The 20,388-nt window shown below is 52.1% G+C and overlaps 1 protein-coding gene across 7 annotated transcripts in view; it reads left to right on the top strand.

The window, feature by feature from the left end:
• Positions 1-20,388, top strand: part of LOC119956181 (protein FAM149B1-like) — a 133,105-nt gene that overhangs the window by 92,197 nt on the left and 20,520 nt on the right. For all 7 annotated transcript variants that reach the window (XM_038783119.1, XM_038783121.1, XM_038783118.1 and 4 more), the window contains 2 exons: positions 533-658; positions 3,965-4,046. In XM_038783119.1, the coding sequence (XP_038639047.1) occupies positions 533-658; positions 3,965-4,046 (208 nt within the window). The remainder of the gene's footprint in view (positions 1-532; positions 659-3,964; positions 4,047-20,388) is intronic.

Raw genomic sequence — 20,388 nt, 5'->3', positions numbered from 1 at the left:
TCTGAAATAACACTGAAATTCCACCATCCCATCAATTCTTGAACAGCCGATAATAAAAGCAGAAAATGCTGGAAATATTCAGCAAGCCAGGCAGAATCGGTCAAGTGAGAAACAAGAGTTAATCTTTCAGGTCAGTGACCTTCCATCAGAAACATGAACTGTTTCTCTCTCCATAGCTGCTACTGGACCTGCTGACTATTTCCAACATCTTTCAGAGTTGCAGCATCTATAGTATTCTACTGGTTCTCCCAGTGTCCACGAGAGTAGAACTGGTTTAGCCAGTATCAGTTCAGTAACTTGGTGTCCTGCTGACACTTGCAGTTCACATAAATCTGGGTTTGAAATCCCATCAAGAGTGAGGCCTTCAGGGAAGAAAAAGAAACGGAGGTATTTAAAATGCAGCTCTGGGAAGAATAAGGTGTTGAAATCAAAAGATTGTGACAGACAACGCAAGTAATTCATCAAACAGGAACAGCCAGGTTGAGAGGGTTGCTAATATCAGGCAGCTAACTGCTTTTTTTCTCCCCTATAGAAAATGCAAATGTATTCAAACCGGGCTCACAGTGCACTTCTGGAGGAGACGAGCCACCTGCCTCCAAGAGACAGATTCCTGGGGTATGAATGCTTTACCAGACCCAAAACCTCACACACCTTCCGGGTAAGGAGGAACATCCCATTTCAGCTTTGCCAATGCCTCTGCGGGTTTGATCAATGTTTGACCCGAGGCTGGAGTCGAACCCGGGTTCCTGGTGCTGTGAGGCAGCAGTGCTAAGCACTGTGCCATCCGCTTGTTATGCAAATCCTTTTAAACCTGTGCCCTCTCGGTGTTCTTCCTTTGGGAACGGTTTATCCCGATCTACTCTGTCCAGCCCCCTCGTGATTTTGAACGTCTCCATCAAATCTCCTTTTAGCTGCCTCCTACCCAAAATGAACAGTCCCAACCTCGCCAATCTATTCTCATCCCTGGAACCGTTGTGGTGAACCTCTTCTGCGCGCGCTCCAATTCTTCACATCCTTCCTATAGTATGGCGCCCAGAACTATACACAATATTCCAGCTGAGGTCTAACTAGTGAGGCCATTCGGCCCATCGAGTCTGCACCAGCCCTTTCAAAGAGCAACCCACTCAAGCCCACGTATTTAACCTATCCCCGCAACCCCCACTTAGCCTTTTTGGACACTAAGGGCAATTTAGCATGGCCAATCCACCTAACCTGCACATCTTTGGACTGTGGGAGGAAACCGGAGCACCCGGAGGAAACCCACGCAGACACAGGGAGAACCTGCAGACAGTGACGCAAGCCGGAATCGAACCTGGGACCCTGGAGCTGAGAAGCAATTGTGCTAACCTCTATGCTACCGTGCTGCCCTAATTATGATCATGGCTGATCATCAAGTTCAATACCCTGATCCTGCCTTCCCCCCATATCCCTCGATCCCTTTAGCCCCAAGAACTAGATCTAATTCCTTCTCAAAATTACACAATGTTTGGACCTCAACTACTTTCTGTGGGAGTGAATTCCACAGATTCACCACTCTCTCTGCGTGAAGAAATATCTCCTCACCTCAGTCGAAAAAGCTTCACCCCTTATCCTCAAACTATGACCCCCTGGTTATGTACATCCCCACCATCAAGAACATTCTTTCTGAATCTGCCCTGTCTAATCCTGTTAGAATTTTGTAAATTTCTATGAGATCCCCTCTCATTCTAAACCCCAATGAATATAATCCTAACCGATTTAGTCTCTCCTCATATGACAGTCCCGCCATCCCAGGATTCAGCCTGGTAAACCCTGGCTGCACTCCCTCCATAGCAAGAACATCCTTCCTCAGATAAGGACACCAAAACAGCACACAATACTCCAGGTGTGGCCTTACCAATGCCCTATACAATTGCAGTAAAACATCTCTATTCCTATACAGTACTCAACTCCTCTCGCTATGAAGGCCAACATACCATTTGCCTTCTTTACCGCCTGCTGTACATGTGCGCTTACTTTCAGCGACTGATGCACGAGGGCACCCAAGGTCTCGATGAGTATCCACCTCTCTCAATTTACACCCATTCAAATAATAATCTGCCTTCCTATTTTTGAAACCATATAAATTCAGCATCATCCCCTTTCCCTTGTACTGTCTGCTCCTATTAATAAAGTCCAGAACACTGTCTGCTTTATTTAGCATTTAGCAGCAGACAAGCTGAAGCAAGGCTGAAGTCAGGCAGTGTTACAGAGGGAGAAATAGACAGTCTTAGAGAGGAGTGGATAGAGTGATAACAGCACATCCTTTCGGCCCGTCAATCTCATGCTGGCTCTCTGCAAGAACAATTTAGCTAGTCCCGCTCCCCTGCCTCTTGCTTGTAACCCTACATTTTTTTTTAGATCTTTAGATGCTTATCCAATTCCCTTTTGAAAGTCAGGACTGAATATTCCTAAACCACCTTTTTCAGGCAATACCTTCTATATTGTAACTGCTCACAGCTAAAAATATATGCCTTTTGTTCTTTTACCAATCACTTTAATTCTGTGCCCTCTAGTTCTCGACCTAGTTTCTTCCTATCTACCCTGTCTCAACCTCTCATGATTTTGAACACTTCTATAAGTCTCCTCTCAACTTTCTCACAGAATCATAGAGATCAACAGCACAGAAAAGGCCCTTTGGCCCATCGTGTCTGTGCTGGTCAAAAATAACTACCTAGCTATTCTATTTCCATTTTCCAGCACTTGACCCCCCAGCCTTGTCTGCCCTGGGATTGCAAGTGCATATCTAAAATACTTCTTAAATGTGATGAGCGTGGTTAGCACTGCTATCAAGCGGCATTTACTCAGCAATAACCTGCTCACGGACGCTGAGTTTGGGTTCCGCCAGGTTCACTCAGCTCCAGACCTCGACAGCCTTGGTTCAAACATTTTTAAAAAATAAATTCAGAGTACCTAATTCATTTTTTTTCCAATTAAGGGGCAATTTAACGTGGCCAATCCACCTACTCTGCACATCTTTGGGTTGTGGGGGTGAAACCCACGCAGACACGGGGAGAATGTACAAACTCCACACGGACTGTGACCCAGAGCCGGGATCGACCCCGAGATCTCTGTGCCACCGTGCTGCCCAACCTTAGTTCAAACATGGTCAAAAGAGCTGAATGCCAGAGGTGAGGTGAGAGTGACTGCCATTGACATCAAGGCAGCATTTGACTGGGTGTGGCATCAAGGAGCCCGAGCTAAACTGGAGTCAATGGGAATCAGGGGGGAAACTCTCTGCTGGTTGGAGTCATACCCGGCACAAAGGAAGATGGTTGTGGTGGTTGGAGGTCAATCATCTCAGCTCCAGGACATCACTGCAGGAGTTCCTCAGGGTCGTGTCTGAGGCCCAACTATCTTCAGCTCCTTCATCGATGACCTCCCTTCCATCAGGAGGTCAGAAGTGGGGATGTTTGCGGATGACTGCACAATGCTCAGCACCATTCGCGACTCCTCAGATAATGAAGCAGCCCATGTCCAAATGCAGCAAGACCTGGACAATATCCAGGCTTGGGGCTGACAAGTGGAAAGTTACATTCGTGCCACACATGTGGCAGGCAATGAGCATCTCCTACAAGAGAGGATCTAATCATCGCCCCTTGACATTTAATGGCATTACCATCGCTGAGTCCCCTTCAATCGGGCGGCACAGTGGTTAGCACTGCTGCATCTTGGCACCGAGGACCCTGTGGGGTGCAGGCAGGGCAGAGGTGGTGCAGGGGGCAGGCCTGGTGAAAGCTGGAGCAAGAAGTGCAAGTGGAGGAGTTAGTTGATCTGACATGGGATTGGGATGAGGAATATTGTGTAGGTGGCTGCAGGAACTAATTTCCATTCGCTCACTGATTATATCAGTAAAGTAAATGCTAATTATTAATAAATGGTGATTTTTAACAGACTTTCCCCGTCGACAGTAATAACTAATATTGTATCATTTGGTCTTTTCCAGTCAGATATTTCTTACCACCGATCCTTCACAGCTCTGGAATATGTTCCTCAGTCACACATGGACAGGAGGTTTGCGGGGCCAGGTAAATTAATATTAAATAAGAACTGTTTAACTTGCACACCTACCTTCCCTCGTTAGTGTCAAAACATCAGCTCACCAATAGTTTAATGTGATTCTGTCAGGCATTGCCACAGTGGCTAAACACTATGGTGACATCAAGTCCTAGAGACAGAGATTAGATTATTGCTCAAAATGCATCAAACCCATTAAGTACACTTGAATTAGAGTAATGTAGGAAACACAGCATCTATTTGATCCACAGCAAGTTTGCACAAAGTGTGATGATAGAATCTACTTTTTTAGTGAGGAATTATAGAAAAAGGCAAATTCAGTGAGACAGGTGGACAGTTTAAAACAGCCAGAGGAGAGCCGGGAGTTTCAGTGTTTAAAACAACGAGAGGGGAGCCGGGAGTTTCAGTGTCTAAAACAGCGAGGGGAGAGCCGGGAGTTTCAGTGTTTAAAACAGCGAGACGAGAGCCGGGAGTTTCAGTGTTTGAAACAGTGAGAGGGGAGCCAGGAGTTTGTGTTTAAAACAGCGAGAGGGGAGCCGGGAGTTTCAGTGTTTAAAACAGCAAGAGGAGAGCCGGGAGTTTCAGTGTCTAAAACAGCAAGAGGAGAGCCTGGAGTTTCAGTATCTAAAACAGTGAGAGTGGAGCCGGGAGTTTCAGTGTTTAAAACAGCGAGACGAGAGCCGGGAGTTTAAGTGTTTGAAACAGTGAGAGGGGAGCCAGGAGTTTGTGTTTAAAACAGCGAGAGGAGAGCCGGGAGTTTCAGTATCTAAAACAGCGAGAGGAGAGCCGGGGGCTTCAGTGTTTAAAACAGCGAGAGGGGAGCCGGGAGTTTCAGTGTTTAAAACAGCGAGAGGAGAGCCCGGAGTTTCAGTGTCTAAAACAGCGAGAGGAGAGCCGGGAGTTTCAGTGTCTAAAACAGCGAGAGGAGAGCCGGGAGTTTCAGTGTCTGAAACAGCGAGAGGAGAGCCGGGAGTTTCAGTGTTTAAAACAGGGAGAGGGGAGCCGGGAGTTTCAGTGTTTAAAACAGCGAGAGGAGAGCCGGGAGTTTCAGAGTTTAAAACAGCGAGAGGAGAGCCGGGAGTTTCAGTGTTTAAAACAGTGAGAGGAGAGCCGGGAGTTTCAGTGTCTAAAACCGCGAGGGGAGAGCCGGGAGTTTCAGTGTTTAAAACAGCGAGAGGAGAGCCGGGAGTTTGTGTTTAAAACAGTGAGAGGAGAGCCGGGAGTTTCAGTGTTTGAAACAGCGAGAGGAGAGCCGGGAGTTTCAGTGTTTAAAACAGCGAGAGGGGAGCCGGGAGTTTCAGTGTTTGAAACAGCGAGAGGAGAGCCGGGAGTTTCAGTGTTTAAAACAGCGAGAGGGGAGCCGGGAGTTTCAGTGTTTAAAACAGCGAGAGGAGAGCCGGGAGTTTCAGTGTTTAAAACAGCGAGAGGGGAGCCGGGAGTTTCAGTGTTTAAAACAGCGAGAGGAGAGCCGGGGGTTTCAGTGTCTAAAACAGCGAGAGGAGAGCCGGGAGTTTCAGTGTTTAAAACAGCGAGAGGAGAGCCGGGGGTTTCAGTGTTTAAAACAGCGAGAGGAGAGCCGGGAGTTTCAGTGTTTAAAACAGCGAGAGGAGAGCCGGGAGTTTCAGTGTTTAAAACAGCGAGAGGGGAGCCGGGAGTTTCAGTGTTTAAAACAGCGAGAGGAGAGCCGGGAGTTTCAGTGTTTAAAACAGCGAGAGGGGAGCCGGGAGTTTCAGTGTTTAAAACAGCGGGAGGAGAGCCGGGAGTTTCAGTGTTTAAAACAGCGAGAGGAGAGCCGGGGGTTTCAGTGTTTAAAACAGCGAGAGGGGAGCCGGGAGTTTCAGTGTTTAAAACAGCGAGAGGGGAGCCGGGTGTTTCAGTGTTTAAAACAGCGAGAGGGGAGCCGGGGGTTTCAGTGTTTAAAACAGCGAGAGGGGAGCCGGGAGTTTCAGTGTTTAAAACAGCGAGAGGGGAGCCGGGTGTTTCAGTGTTTAAAACAGCGAGAGGGGAGCCGGGTGTTTCAGTGTTTAAAACAGCGAGGGGAGAGCCGGGGGTTTCAGTGTTTAAAACAGTGAGTGGGGAGCCGGGAATTTCAGTGTTTGAAACAGCGAGAGGAGAGCCGGGAGTTTCAGTGTCTAAAACAGCGAGGGGAGAGCCGGGAGTTTCAGTGTTTAAAACAGCGAGAGGAGAGCCGGGAGTTTCAGTGTTTGAAACAGCGAGAGGGGAGCCGGGAGTTTCAGTGTTTAAAACAGCGAGAGGAGAGCCGGGAGTTTCAGTGTTTAAAACAGCGAGAGGAGAGCTGGGGGTTTCAGTATCTAAAACAGTGAGAGGGGAGCCGGGAGTTTCAGTGTTTAAAACAGCGAGAGGAGAGCCGGGGGTTTCAGTGTCTAAAACAGCGAGAGGAGAGCCGGGAGATTCAGTGTTTAAAACAGCGAGAGGAGAGCCGGGGGTTTCAGTGTTTAAAACAGCGAGAGGGGAGCCGGGAGTTTCAGTGTTTAAAACAGCGAGAGGAGAGCCGGGAGTTTCAGTGTTTAAAACAGCGAGAGGAGAGCCGGGAGTTTCAGTGTCTAAAACAGCGAGAGGGGAGCCGGGAGTTTCAGTGTTTAAAACAGTGAGAGGAGAGCCGGGGTTTCAGTGTTTGAAAAAGCGAGAGGGGAGCCGGGAGTTTCAGTGTCTAAAACAGCGAGAGGGGAGCCGGGAGTTTCAGTGTTTAAAACAGTGAGAGGAGAGCCGGGGTTTCAGTGTTTGAAAAAGCGAGAGTGATGGCGACAGTGGATTCCTGCACTACCTGCCTTCCTCTACTCTGTCTCATTGTTACCCATGCCCTTCCTGCCTGTTCGATCCTCACTTGAGGTGTGACCACCTCACTGAACGTGTTATCCACAACTTCCTCAGCCTTGCGGATGCTCCACGTTGAATCCACCTTCAGCTTCCAGCTCCGAGATGTGGTTAGTCAGTAGCTGCAGTTGTGCACACTTCCTTCACGCGTGGTCACCAGGGACAACTGAAGCTTCTATGATCTGTTACATAGCACAGGAGGAGCAAATCACGGCTGCGAGCTCCACTGCCATAACTACCTTTCAGCCCCTTAACTACTCCCTGTTTAACAAACAATTAACAATACTATTCTTAAAAGAATAAGAATACTATTTACTGACTTCCCTTACACTAATTTTACTCCCCTTTGTTCACTTATCTGACTTTATTACACTGACCCTGACTTTCACTTGTGTGTGTTGTTTCTCAGTTATTCCCTTCCTCCAAAACAAAACACTTCTTATACTCACGCCTGCTTCACTGTGACGCTGACAGCGAAGTCAGTGAGAACTAGAATCCGACCTTGGTGTTTATGAAACTCCGCTCCTGCCCAGACTGAGACTCAGCTTTACACTCAGCCTTTATAGTTGCACCTTTTCTCAGTTTCACCCAACTCTAAAAGCATTCTCGTTCAGCCAAGCAAGTACTGAGAGGCTCCACATTGGATCGGCCTCCAAAACACTGCTTTGGAAACTGGATTGAACCAGTTGCAGAGTTAACCAGTGACAACTCCTGTTTCAGGAATTAAACTAAACTACAAAAATCAAAATTTTAATTACCAGGTTAAAGAACTAATTTAGTTTAAATTAAGTTTAATGGCTACCTACCCATGTGGACATGGGTTACAAACCTATCAAAGAGGAAGCAAGGTATGGCCTTGGCGTTGCGTCTTCCTATAGGTAAAATCAGATGTATTTTGCGAGATACATTATTGACAATTAGATTGTGAAGACAAGTTGAACTCTCTGTTCCAAGTTTCTGAATGAAATCAGCAAGAAAGACTAAATCATACAATCATAGAATTCACAGTGCAGAAGGAGGCCACTCGGCCCATCGAGTCTGCACCAGCTCTCGGAAAGAGCACCGTACTTAAGCACACGCCTCCACCCTATCCCAGTAACCCCACCAAACCCTTTTTGGACACTAAGGGCAATTTAGCGTGGCCAATGTGCCTAACCTGCACATCTTTGGATTGGACATGAGGGCATGTCAAAATGTGAAGGTTTTGGAATACAGATTGTCATTTAATGGGGAATCGTAGACTTTAACAGATTGTGTAAAAGGTTACCAGTGTTTAATTTGTGGCCTGTGTTGAGGTGCCTCATATGGACGTGCTCTGATGTGTTCTTTCAGAGGGGAAACACTGTTTGGTCAGATATCTGCTCTCGCAGCCCATCTCCACTCAGCCATTTTCAATATTAGATAGGACAGCTAATTGTTTCTCACTTCCTCTGCCTTATTCCCTCGACTTATTCCATTGAGTATTCACAAACTCCTTTGTTATCTCTTTTCCAGCTTTTGTTTACTTTTCCTTCCAAATTTTCGTACTAATTTTCTGCCTTCCATTTCCAAGTTTATTTTTGTCCAGTTTGAATTTATGCTAAAGATATCATTGCTGATCATCCAGCTCAGTAACCTGCTCTTGCCGTCTCCCCATATCCATTGATCCCTTTAGCCCCAAGTGCTATATCTAACTGCGTGAAACATAGTCTTTTCGTCTCAACTACTTTCTGTGGTAGCGAATTCCATAGGCCGACCACTCTCTGGGTGAAGACATTTCTCCTCATCTCAGTCCCAAGTGGTTGACCCTGGATTTAGACTCCCCCACCATCAGGAACATCTACCCTGTCTGATGCTGTTAGAATTATCTAGTTTCTCTGAGATCCCCCTCATTCTTCTAAACCCCAGTGAATATAATCCTAACCGATTCAATCTCTCCTCATGTGTCAGTTCCCCCATTCCCGGAATCAGTCTGGTAGATCTTCTCTGCACGCTGCACTCTCTCTACACTCTGCAGTCTCTCTGCATTCTGCACTCTCTTGCACTCTCTCTGCACTCTGCACTCTCTCTACACTCTCTCTGCACTCTCTGCACTCTCTCTGCACTCTCTCTGCACGCTCTCTGCACTCTCTCTGCACTCTGCACTCTCTCTGCACGCTCTCTGCACTCTCTCTGCACTCTGCACTCTCTTGCACTCTCTCTGCACTCTCTCGGCACTCTGCACTCTCTCTGCACTCTGCACTCTCTCTGCATTCTGCACTCTCTTGCACTCTCTCTGCACTCTGCACTCTCTCTGCACTCTGCACTCTCTCTGCACTCTGCACTCTCTCTGCACTCTGCACTATGCACTCACTCTGCACTCTCTGCACTCTGCACGCTCTCTGCACTCTGCACTCTCCACTCTCGCTGCACTCTCTGCACTCTGCACTCTCTCTGCACTCTGCACTCTCTCTGCACTCTCTCTGCACTCTCTCTGCACTCTCCACTCTCTCTGCACTGCACTCTCTCTGCACTCTCTGCATTCTGCACTCTCTCTGCACTCTGCACTCTCTCTACACTCTCTCTGCACTCTCTCTGCACTCTGCACTCTCTCTGCACTCTCTCTGCACTCTGCACTCTCTTGCACTCTCTCTGCACTCTGCACTCTCTCTACACTCTCTCTGCACTCTCTGCACGCTCTCTGCACTCTCTCTGCACTCTGCACTCTCTCTGCACTCTGCACTCTCGCTGCACTCTGCACTCTCTCTGCACTCTGCACTCTCTCTGCACTCTGCACTCTCTCTGCACTCTCTCTGCACCCTGCACTCTCGCTGCACTCTGCACTCTCTCTGCACTCTGCACTCTCTCTGCACTGCACTCTGCACGCTCTCTGCACTCTGCACTCTCTCTGCACTCTCTCTGCACTCTGCACTCTTTCTGCACTGTGCACTCTCTCTGCACTCTGCACTCTCTCTGCACGCTCTCTGCACGCTCTCTGCACTCTGCACTCTCTCTGCACTCGCTGCACTCTGCACTCTCTGCACTCTCTCTGCACTCTCTCTGCACTCTCTCTGCACTCACTCTGCACTCACTCTGCACTCACTCTGCACTCTCTCTGCACTCACTCTGCACTCTCTCTGCACTCTCTCTGCACTCTCTCTGCACTCTCTCTGCACTCTGCACTCTCTCTGCACTCTGCACTCTCTCTGCCTGCACTCTCTGCACTCTCTCTGCATCTGCTCTCTGCACTCTCTCTGCATTCTGCACTCTCTTGCACTCTCTCTGCACTCTGCACTCTCTCTGCACTCTCTGCACTCTGCACTCTCTCTGCACTCTGCACTCTCTCTGCACTCTGCACTCTCTCTGCACTCTGCACGCTCTCTGCACTCTGCACTCTCCACTCTCTCTGCACTCTGCCCTCTCTGCACTGCACTCTCTTGCACTCTCTCTGCACTCTCTCTGCACTCCTCCCCTCTCTCTGCACTCTCTCTGCACTCTCCACTCTCTCTGCACTCTCTCTGCACTCTCTCTGCACTCTGCACTCTCGCTGCACTCTGCACTCTCTCTGCACTCTCACTGCACTCTGCCCTCTCGCTGCACTCTGCACTCTCTGCCTCTGCACTCTCTGCACTCTCTCTGCACTCTCTCTGCACTCTCTCTGCACCCTGCACTCTCGCTGCACTCTGCACTCTCTCTGCACTCTCTGCACTCTGCACTCTCTCTGCACGCTCTCTGCACTCTCTATGCACTCACTCTGCACTCTCTGCACTCTGCACGCTCTCTGCACTCTGCACTCTCCACTCTCGCTGCACTCTCTGCACTCTGCACTCTCTCTGCACTCTGCACTCTCTCTGCACTCTCTCTGCACTCTCCACTCTCTCTGCACTGCACTCTCTCTGCACTCTCTGCATTCTGCACTCTCTCTGCACTCTGCACTCTCTCTGCACTCTCTCTGCACTCTCTCTGCACTCTCTCTGCACTCTCTGCACTCCTCTCTGCACTCTGCACTCTCTTGCACTCTCTCTGCGCTCTGCACTCTCTCTACACTCTCTCTGCACTCTCTGCACGCTCTCTGCACTCTCTCTGCACTCTGCACTCTCTCTGCACTCTGCACTCTCGCTGCACTCTGCACTCTCTCTGCACTGCACTCTGCACGCTCTCTGCACTCTCTCTGCACTCTCTCTGCACTCTGCACTCTCTCTGCACTCTGCACTCTCTCTGCACTCTGCACTCTCTCTGCACGCTCTCTGCACGCTCTCTGCACTCTGCACTCTGCACTCTCTCTGCACTCGCTGCACTCTGCACTCTCGCTGCACTCACTCTGCACTCACTCTGCACTCTCTCTGCACTCTCTCTGCACTCTCTCTGCACTCTCTCTGCACTCTCTCTGCACTCACTCTGCACTCACTCTGCACTCACTCTGCACTCACTCTGCACTCTCTCTGCACTCACTCTGCACTCACTCTGCACTCTCTCTGCACTCTCTCTGCACTCTCTCTGCAACTCTCCTCGGCACTCTGCACTCTCTCTGCACTCTGCACTCTCTCTGCACGCTCTCTGCACTCTCTCTGCATTCTGCACTCTCTTGCACTCTCTCTGCACTCTGCACTCTCTCTGCACTCTGCACTCTCTCTGCACTCTCTGCACTCTCTCTGCACTCTGCACTCTCTCTGCACCCTGCACTCTCTCTGCACTCTGCACTCTCTCTGCACGCTCTCTGCACTCTCTCTGCATTCTGCACTCTGTTGCACTCTCTCTGCACTCTGCACTCTCTCTGCACTCTGCACTCTCTCTGCACTCTCTGCACTCTGCACTCTCTCTGCACTCTGCACTCTCTCTGCACTCTCTCTGCACTCTGCACTCTCTCTGCACTCTCTCTGCACTCTGCACTCTCTCTGCACTCTCTCTGCACTCTGCACTCTCTGCACTCTGCACTCTCCACTCTCTCTGCACTCTGCACTCTCTGCACTGCACTCACTCTGCACTCTCTCTGCACTCTGCACTCTCTCTGCACTCTCTCTGCACTCTCCACTCTCTCTGCACTCTGCACTCTCTCTGCACTCTCTCTCACTCTGCTCTCGCTCTCTGCACTCTCTCTGCACTCTCTCTGCACTCTGCACTCTCTCTGCACTCTGCACTCTACCCTCTCGCTGCACTCTGCACTCTCTCTGCACTCTGCACTCTCTCTGCACTCTCTCTGCACTGCACTCTGCACGCTCTCTGCACTCTGCACGCTCTCTGCACTCTGCACTCTCTCTGCACTCACTCTGCACTCTCTCTGCACTCACTCTACACTCTCTCTGCACTCTCTCTGCACTCTGCACGCTCTCTGCACTCTCTCTGCACTCTGCACGCTCTCTGCACTCTCTCTGCACTCTGCTCTGCACTCTCTCTACACTCTGCACTCTCTCTGCACTCTCTCTGCACTATCTCTGCACTCTCTCTGCACTATCTCTGCACTCTCTCTGCACTCTCTCTGCACTATCTCTGCACTCTCTCTGCACGCTCTCTGCACTCTGCACGCTCTCTGCACTCTGCACTCTCTCTGCACTCTGCACTCTCTCTGCACTCTGCGCACTCTGCACTCTCTCTGCACTCTGCACTCTCTCTGCACTCTGTCTGCACTCTCTCGGCACTCTGCACTCTTACTGCACTCTGCACTCTCTCTGCATTCTGCACTCTCTTGCACTCTCTCTGCACTCTGCACTCTCTCTGCACTCTCTCTGCACTCTCTGCACTCTGCACTCTCTCTGCACTCTGCACTCTCTATGCACTCACTCTGCACTCTCTGCACTCTGCACGCTCTCTGCACTCTCCACTCTCGCTGCACACTCTGCACTCTGCACTCTCTCTGCACTCTGCACTATCTCTGCACTCTCTCTGCACTCTCTCTGCACTCTCTCTGCACTCTCCACTCTCTCTGCGCTGCACTCTCTCTGCACTCTCTGCATTCTGCACTCTCTCTGCACTCTGCACTCTCATCTACTCTCTCTGCACTCTCTGCACTCTGCACTCTCTCTGCCTCTCTCTGCACTCTGCACTCTCTGCACTCTCTCTGCACTCTGCACTCTCTCTACACTCTCTCGCACACTTCTGCACGCTCTCTGCAACTCTCTCTGCACTCTGCCTCTCTGCACTCTGCCTCTCTGCACTCTGCACTCTCGCTGCACTCTGCACTCTCTCTGCACTCTGCACTCTCCTGCACTCTGCACTCTCTCTGCACTCTGCACTCTCTCTGCACTCTCTCTGCACCCTGCACTCTCGCTGCACTCTGCACTCTCTCTGCACTCTGCACTCTCTCTGCACTGCACTCTGCACGCTCTCTGCACTCTGCACTCTCTCTGCACTCTGCACTCTCTCTGCACTCTCTCTGCACTCTGCACTCTCTGCACGCTCTCTGCACGCTCTTGCACGTCTCTGCACTCTGCACTCTCGCTGCACTCGCTGCACTCTGCACTCTCTCTGCACTCTCTCTGCACTCTCTCTGCACTCACTCTGCACACTCTGCACTCACTCTGCACTCTCTCTGCACTCTCTCTGCACTCACTCTGCACTCACTCTGCACTCTCTCTGCACTCTCTCTGCACTCTCTCTGCACTCTCTCTGCACTCTGCACTCTCACTGCACTCTGCACTCTCTCTGCACGCTCTCTGCACTCTCTCTGCATTCTGCACTCTCTTTGCATTCTGCACTCTCTTGCACTCTCTATGCACTCTGCACTCTCTCTGCACTCTCTGCACTCTGCACTCTCTCTGCACTCTGCACTCTCTCTGCACTCTCTCTGCACTCTGCACTCTCCGCACTCTGCACTCTCTCTGCACTCTGCACTCTCTCTGCACTCTCTCTGCACTGCACTCACTCTGCACTCTCTCTGCACTCTCTCTGCACTCTCCACTCTCTCTGCACTCTCTCTGCACTCTCCACTCTGCACTCTGCACGCTCTCTGCACTCTCTCTGCACTCTGCACGCTCTCTGCACTCTCTCTGCACTCTGCACTCTCTCTGCACTCTGCACTCTCTCTGCACTCTGCACTCTCGCTGCACTCTGCACTCTCTCTGCACTCTCACTGCACTCTGCCCTCTCGCTGCACTCTGCACTCTCTCTGCACTCTGCACTCTCTGCACTCTCTCTGCACTCTCTCTGCACTCTCTCTGCACTCTCTCTGCACTCTGCACTCTCTCTGCACTCTCTCTGCACTCTCTCTGCACTCTCTCTGCACGCTCTCTGCACTCTCTATGCACTCACTCTGCACTCTCTGCACTCTCTGCACGCTCTCTGCACTCTGCACTCTCCACTCTCGCTGCACTCTCTGCACTCTGCACTCTCTCTGCACTCTGCACTCTCTCTGCACTCTCTCTGCACTCTCCACTCTCTCTGCACTGCCCTCTCTCTGCACTCTCTGCATTCTGCACTCTCTCTGCACTCTGCACTCTCTCTGCACTCCCTCTGCACTCTCTCTGCACTCTCTCTGCACTCTGCACTCTCTCTGCACTCTCTCTGCCCTCTGCACTCTCTTGCACTCTCTCTGCGCTCTGCACTCTCTCTACACTCTCTCTGCACTCTCTGCACTTTCTCTGCACTCTGCACTCTCGCTGCACTCTGCACTCTCTCTGCACGCACTCTGCACGCTCTCTGCACTCTCTCTGCACTCTCTCTGCACTCTGCACTCTCTCTGCACTCTGCACTCTCTCTGCACGCTCTCTGCACGCTCTCTGCACGCTCTCTGCACCCTGCACTCTCTCTGCACTCGCTGCACTCTGCACTCTCGCTGCACTCACTCTGCACTCTCTCTGCACTCTCTCTGCACTCTCTCTGCACTCTCTCTGCACTCTCTCTGCACTCTCTCTGCACTCACTCTGCACTCACTCTGCACTCACTCTGCACTCACTCTGCACTCTCTCTGCACTCACTCTGCACTCTCTCTGCACTCTCTCTGCACTCTCTCTGCACTCTGCACGCTCTCTGCACTCTGCACTCTCTCTGCACGCTCTCTGCACTCTCTCTGCTTCTGCACTCTCTTGCACTCTCTCTGCACTCTGCACTCTCTCTGCACTCTGCACTCTCTCTGCACTCTCTGCACTCTCTGCACTCTGCACTCTCTCTGCACCCTGCACTCTCTGCACTCTGCACTCTCTCTGCACGCTCTCTGCACTCTCTCTGCATTCTGCACTCTCTTGCACTCTCTCTGCACTCTGCACTCTCTCTGCACTCTGCACTCTCTCTGCACTCTCTGCACTCTGCACTCTCTCTCACTCTCTGCACTATCTCTGCACTCTCTCTGCACTATCTCTGCACTCTCTCTGCACTCTCTCTGCACTCTCTCTGCACTATCTCTGCACTCTCTCTGCACGCTCTCTGCACTCTGCACGCTCTCTGCACTCTGCACTCTCTCTGCACTCTGCACTCTCTCTGCACTCTGCACGCACTCTGCACTCTCTCTGCACTCTGCACTCTCTCTGCACTCTGCACTCTCTCTGCACTCTGCACTCTCTCTGCACTCTGCACTCTCCCTGCACTCTGCACTCTCTCTGCAGTCTGCACTCTCTCTGCACTCTCTCTGCACGCTCTGCACTCTCTTGCACTCTCTCTGCACTCTGCACTCTCGCTGCACTCTGCACTCTCTCTGCACTCTCACTGCACTCTGCCGTCTCGCTGCACTCTGCACTCTCTCTGCACTCTCTCTGCGCTCTGCACTCTCTCTACACTCTCTGCACGCTCTCTGCACTCTCTCTCTGCACTCTGCACTCTCTCTGCACTCTGCACTCTCGCTGCACTCTGCACTCTCTCTGCACTCTGCACTCTCTCTGCACTCTGCACTCTCTCTGCACTCTCTCTGCACGCTCTCTGCACTCTCTCTGCATTCTGCACTCTCTTGCACTCTCTCTGCACTCTGCACTCTCTCTGCACTCTGCACTCTCGCTGCACTCTGCACTCTCTCTGCACTCTCACTGCACTCTGCCCTCTCGCTGCACTCTGCACTCTCTCTGCACTCTGCACTCTCTCTGCACTGCACTCTGCACTGCACTCTGCACGCTCTCTGCACTCTGCACGCTCTCTGCACTCTGCACTCTCTCTGCACTCTGCACTCTCTCTGCACTCTGCACTCTCTCTGCACTCTGCACTCTCTGCACGCTCTCTGCACTCTGCACTCGCTGCACTCTGCACTCTCGCTGCACTCACTCTGCACTCACTCTGCACTCACTCTGCACTCTCTCTGCACTCACGCTACACTCTCTCTGCACTCTCTCTGCACTCTCTCTGCACTCTCTCTGCACTCTCTCTGCACTCTGCACGCTCTCTGCACTCTCTCTGCACTCTGCACGCTCTCTGCACTCTCTCTGCACTCTGCTCTCTGCACTCTCTCTACACTCTGCACTCTGCACTCTCTCTGCACTCTCTCTGCACTATCTCTGCACTCTCTCTGCACGCTCTCTGCACTCTGCACGCTCTCTGCACTCTGCACTCTCTCTGCACTCTGCACTCTCTCTGCACTCTGCACGCACTCTGCACTCTCTCTGCACTCTGCACTCTCTCTGCACTCGCTGCACTCTGCACTCTCGCTGCACTCTCTCTGCACTCTGCACTCTCTCTGCACTCTCTCTGCACTCTCTCTGCACGCTCCCTGCACTCTCTCTGCACTCTGCACGCTCTCTGCACTCTGCACTCTCTCTGCACGCTCTCTGCACTCTCTCTGCATTCTGCACTCTCTTGCACTCTCTCTGCACTCTGCACTCTCTCTGCACTCTGCACTCTCTCTGCACTCTCTCTGCACTCTGCACTCTCTCTGCACCCTGCACTCTCTCTGCACTCTGCACTCTCTTGCACGCTCTCTGCACTCTCTCTGCATTCTGCACTCCCTTGCACTCTCTCTGCACTCTGCACTCTCTCTGCACTCTGCACTCTCTCTGCACACTGCACTCTCTCTGCACTCTCTCTGCACTCTGCACTCTCTCTGCACTCTCTCTGCACTCGCTGCACTCTGCACTCTCTCTGCACTCTCTCTGCACTCTCTCTGCACTCTCTCTGCACTCACTCTGCACTCACTCTGCACTAACTCTGCAATCTCTCTGCACTCGCTCTGCACTCACTCTGCACTCTCTCTGCACTCTCTCTGCCTCTCTCTGCACTCTCTCTGCACTCTGCACTCTCTCTGCACTCTGCACTCTCTCTGCACTCTGCACTCTCTCTGCACGCTCTCTGCACTCTCTGCATTCTGCACTCTCTTGCACTCTCTCTGCACTCTGCACTCTCTCTGCACTCTCTGCACTCTGCACTCTCTCTGCACTCTGCACTCTCTCTGCACTCTGCACTCACTCTGCACTCTGCACGCTCTCTGCACTCTGCACTCTCCACTCTCTCTGCACTCTGCACTCTGCACTGCACTCACTCTGCACTCTCTCTGCACTCTCTCTGCACTCTCCACTCTCTCTGCACTCTCTCTGCACTCTCCACTCTCTGCACTCTCTCTGCACTCTCTCTGCACTCTGCACTCTCGCTGCACTCTGCACTCTCTCTGCACTCTCACTGCACTCTGCCCTCTCGCTGCACTCTGCACTCTCTCTGCACTCTGCACTCTCTCTGCACTCTCTCTGCACTCTCTCTGCACTCTCTCTGCACCCTGCACTCTCGCTGCACTCTGCACTCTCTCTGCACTCTCTGCACTCTGCACTCTCTCTGCACGCTCTCTGCACTCTCTATGCACTCACTCTGCACTCTCTGCACTCTGCACGCTCTCTGCACTCTGCACTCTCCACTCTCGCTGCACTCTCTGCACTCTGCCTCCTCTCTGCACTCTGCACTCTCTCTGCCTCTCTCTGCACTCTCCACTCTCTCTGCACTGCACTCTCTCTGCACTCTCTGCATTCTGCACTCTCTCTGCACTCTGCACTCTCTCTGCACTCTCTCTGCACTCTCTCTGCACTCTGCACTCTCTCTGCACTCTCTGCACTCTGCACTCTCTTGCACTCTCTCTGCACTCTCTGCACTCTCTCTGCACTCTGCACCTCTCTGCACTCTCTCTGCACTCTGCACTCTTCTGCATCTGCCTCTCGCTGCACTCTGCACTCTCTCTGCACTGCACTCTGCACGCTCTCTGCACTCTCTGCACTCTCTCTCTGCACTCTGCACTCTCTCTGCACTCTGCACTCTCTGCACTCTGCACTCTCTCTGCACGCTCTCTGCACGCTCTCTGCACACTTCTGCACTCTGCACTCTCTCTGCACTCGCTGCACTCTGCACTCTCGCTGCACTCACTCTGCACTCTCTCTGCACTCTCTCTGCACTCTCTCTGCACTCACTCTGCACTCTCTCTGCACTCACTCTGCACTCACTCTGCACTCTGCACTCACTCTGCACTCTCTCTGCACTCACTCTGCACTCTCTCTCCACTCTCTCTGCACTCTCTCTGCACTCTCTCTGCACTCTGCACGCTCTCTGCACTCTGCACTCTCTCTGCACGCTCTCTGCACTCTCTCTGCATTCTGCACTCTCTTGCACTCTCTCTGCACTCTGCACTCTCTCTGCACTCTGCACTCTCTCTGCACTCTCTGCACTCTCTCTGCACTCTGCACTCTCTCTGCACCCTGCACTCTCTCTGCACTCTGCACTCTCTCTGCACGCTCTCTGCACTCTCTCTGCATTCTGCACTCTCTTGCACTCTCTCTGCACTCTGCACTCTCTCTGCACTCTGCACTCTCTCTGCACTCTCTGCACTCTGCACTCTCTCTGCACTCTGCACTCTCTCTGCACTCTCTCTGCACTCTGCCACCTCTCTGCACTCTCTCTGCACTCTGCACTCTCTCTGCACTCTCTCTGCACTCTGCACGCTCTCTGCACTCTGCACTCTCCACTCTCTCTGCACTCTGCACTCTCTGCACTGCACTCACTCTGCACTCTCTCTGCTCTGCACTCTCTCTGCACTCTCTCTGCACTCTCCACTCTCTCTGCACTCTGCACTCTCTCTGCACTCTCTCTGCACTCTGCACGCTCTCTGCACTCTCTCTGCACTCTGCACTCTCTCTGCACTCTGCACTCTCTCTGCACTCTGCACTCACCCTCTCGCTGCACTCTGCACTCTCTCTGCACTCTGCACGCTCTGCACTCTGCACTCTCTCTGCACTCTCTGCACTGCACTGCACGCTCTCTGCACTCTGCACGCTCTCTGCACTCTGCACTCTCTCTGCACTCACTCTGCACTCTCTCTGCACTCACTCTACACTCTCTCTGCACTCTCTCTGCACTCTGCACGCTCTCTGCACTCTCTCTGCACTCTGCACGCTCTCTGCACTCTCTCTGCACTCTGCTGCACTCTCTACACTGCACTCTCTCTGCACTCTCTCTGCACTATCTCTGCACTCTCTCTGCACTATCTCTGCACTCTCTCTGCACTCTCTCTGCACTATCTCTGCACTCTCTCTGCACGCTCTCTGCACTCTGCACGCTCTCTGCACTCTGCACTCTCTCTGCACTCTGCACTCTCTCTGCACTCTGCACGCACTCTGCACTCTCTCTGCACTCTGCACTCTCTCTGCACTCTGTCTGCACTCTCTCGGCACTCTGCACTCTTACTGCACTCTGCACTCTCTCTGCTTCTGCATCTCTTTGCACTCTTCTGCACTATGCACTTCTCTGCACTCTCTTGCACTCTCTGCACTCTGCACTCTCTCGCACTCGGCACTCTCTATGCACTCACTCTGCACTCTCTGCACTCTGCACGCTCTCTGCTCACACTCTCGCTGCTCACACTTGCACTCTGCACTCTCTCTGCACTCTGCACTCTCTCTGCACTCTCTCTGCACTCTTCTGCACTCTCTCTGCACTCTCCACTCTCTCTGCGCTGCACTCTCTCTGCACTCTCTGCATTCTGCACTCTCTCTGCACTCTGCACTCTCTCTACACTCTCTCTGCACTCTCTCTGCACTCTGCACTCTCTCTGCACTCTCTCTGCACTCTGCACTCTCTTGCACTCTCTCTGCACCTGCACTCTCTCTACACTCTCTCTGCACTCTCGCGCGCACTCGCACTCTCGTCTGCACTTGCACTCTCTCTGCACTCTGCACTCTCTCTGCACTCTGCACTCTCGCTGCACTCTGCCTCTCTGCACTGCACTCTCTCTGCACTCTGCACTCTCTCTGCACTCTGCACTCTCTCTGCACTCTCTCTGCACTCTCGCTGCACTCTGCACTCTCTCTGCACTCTGCACTCTCTCTGCACTGCACTCTGCACGCTCTCTGCACTCTGCACTCTCTCTGCACTCTCTCTGCACTCTGCACTCTCTCTGCACTCTGCACTCTCTCTGCACTCTGCACTCTCTCTGCACGCTCTCTGCACGCTCTCTGCACGCTCTCTGCACTCTGCACTCTCTCTGCACTCGCTGCACTCTGCACTCTCTCTGCACTCTCTCTGCACTCTCGCTGCACTCACTCTGCACTCACTCTGCACTCACTCTGCACTCTCTCTGCACTCTCTCTGCACTCACTCTGCACTGAACTCTCTCTCTCTCCACTCTCTCTGCACTCTCTCTGCACTCTCTCTGCACTCTGCACTCTGCATGCACTCTGC

The sequence above is a fragment of the Scyliorhinus canicula genome, chromosome 22, assembly GCF_902713615.1.
Source record: "Scyliorhinus canicula chromosome 22, sScyCan1.1, whole genome shotgun sequence".
NCBI lineage: Eukaryota > Metazoa > Chordata > Chondrichthyes > Carcharhiniformes > Scyliorhinidae > Scyliorhinus > Scyliorhinus canicula.
This window is presented reverse-complemented; position numbering and strand designations above follow the sequence as displayed.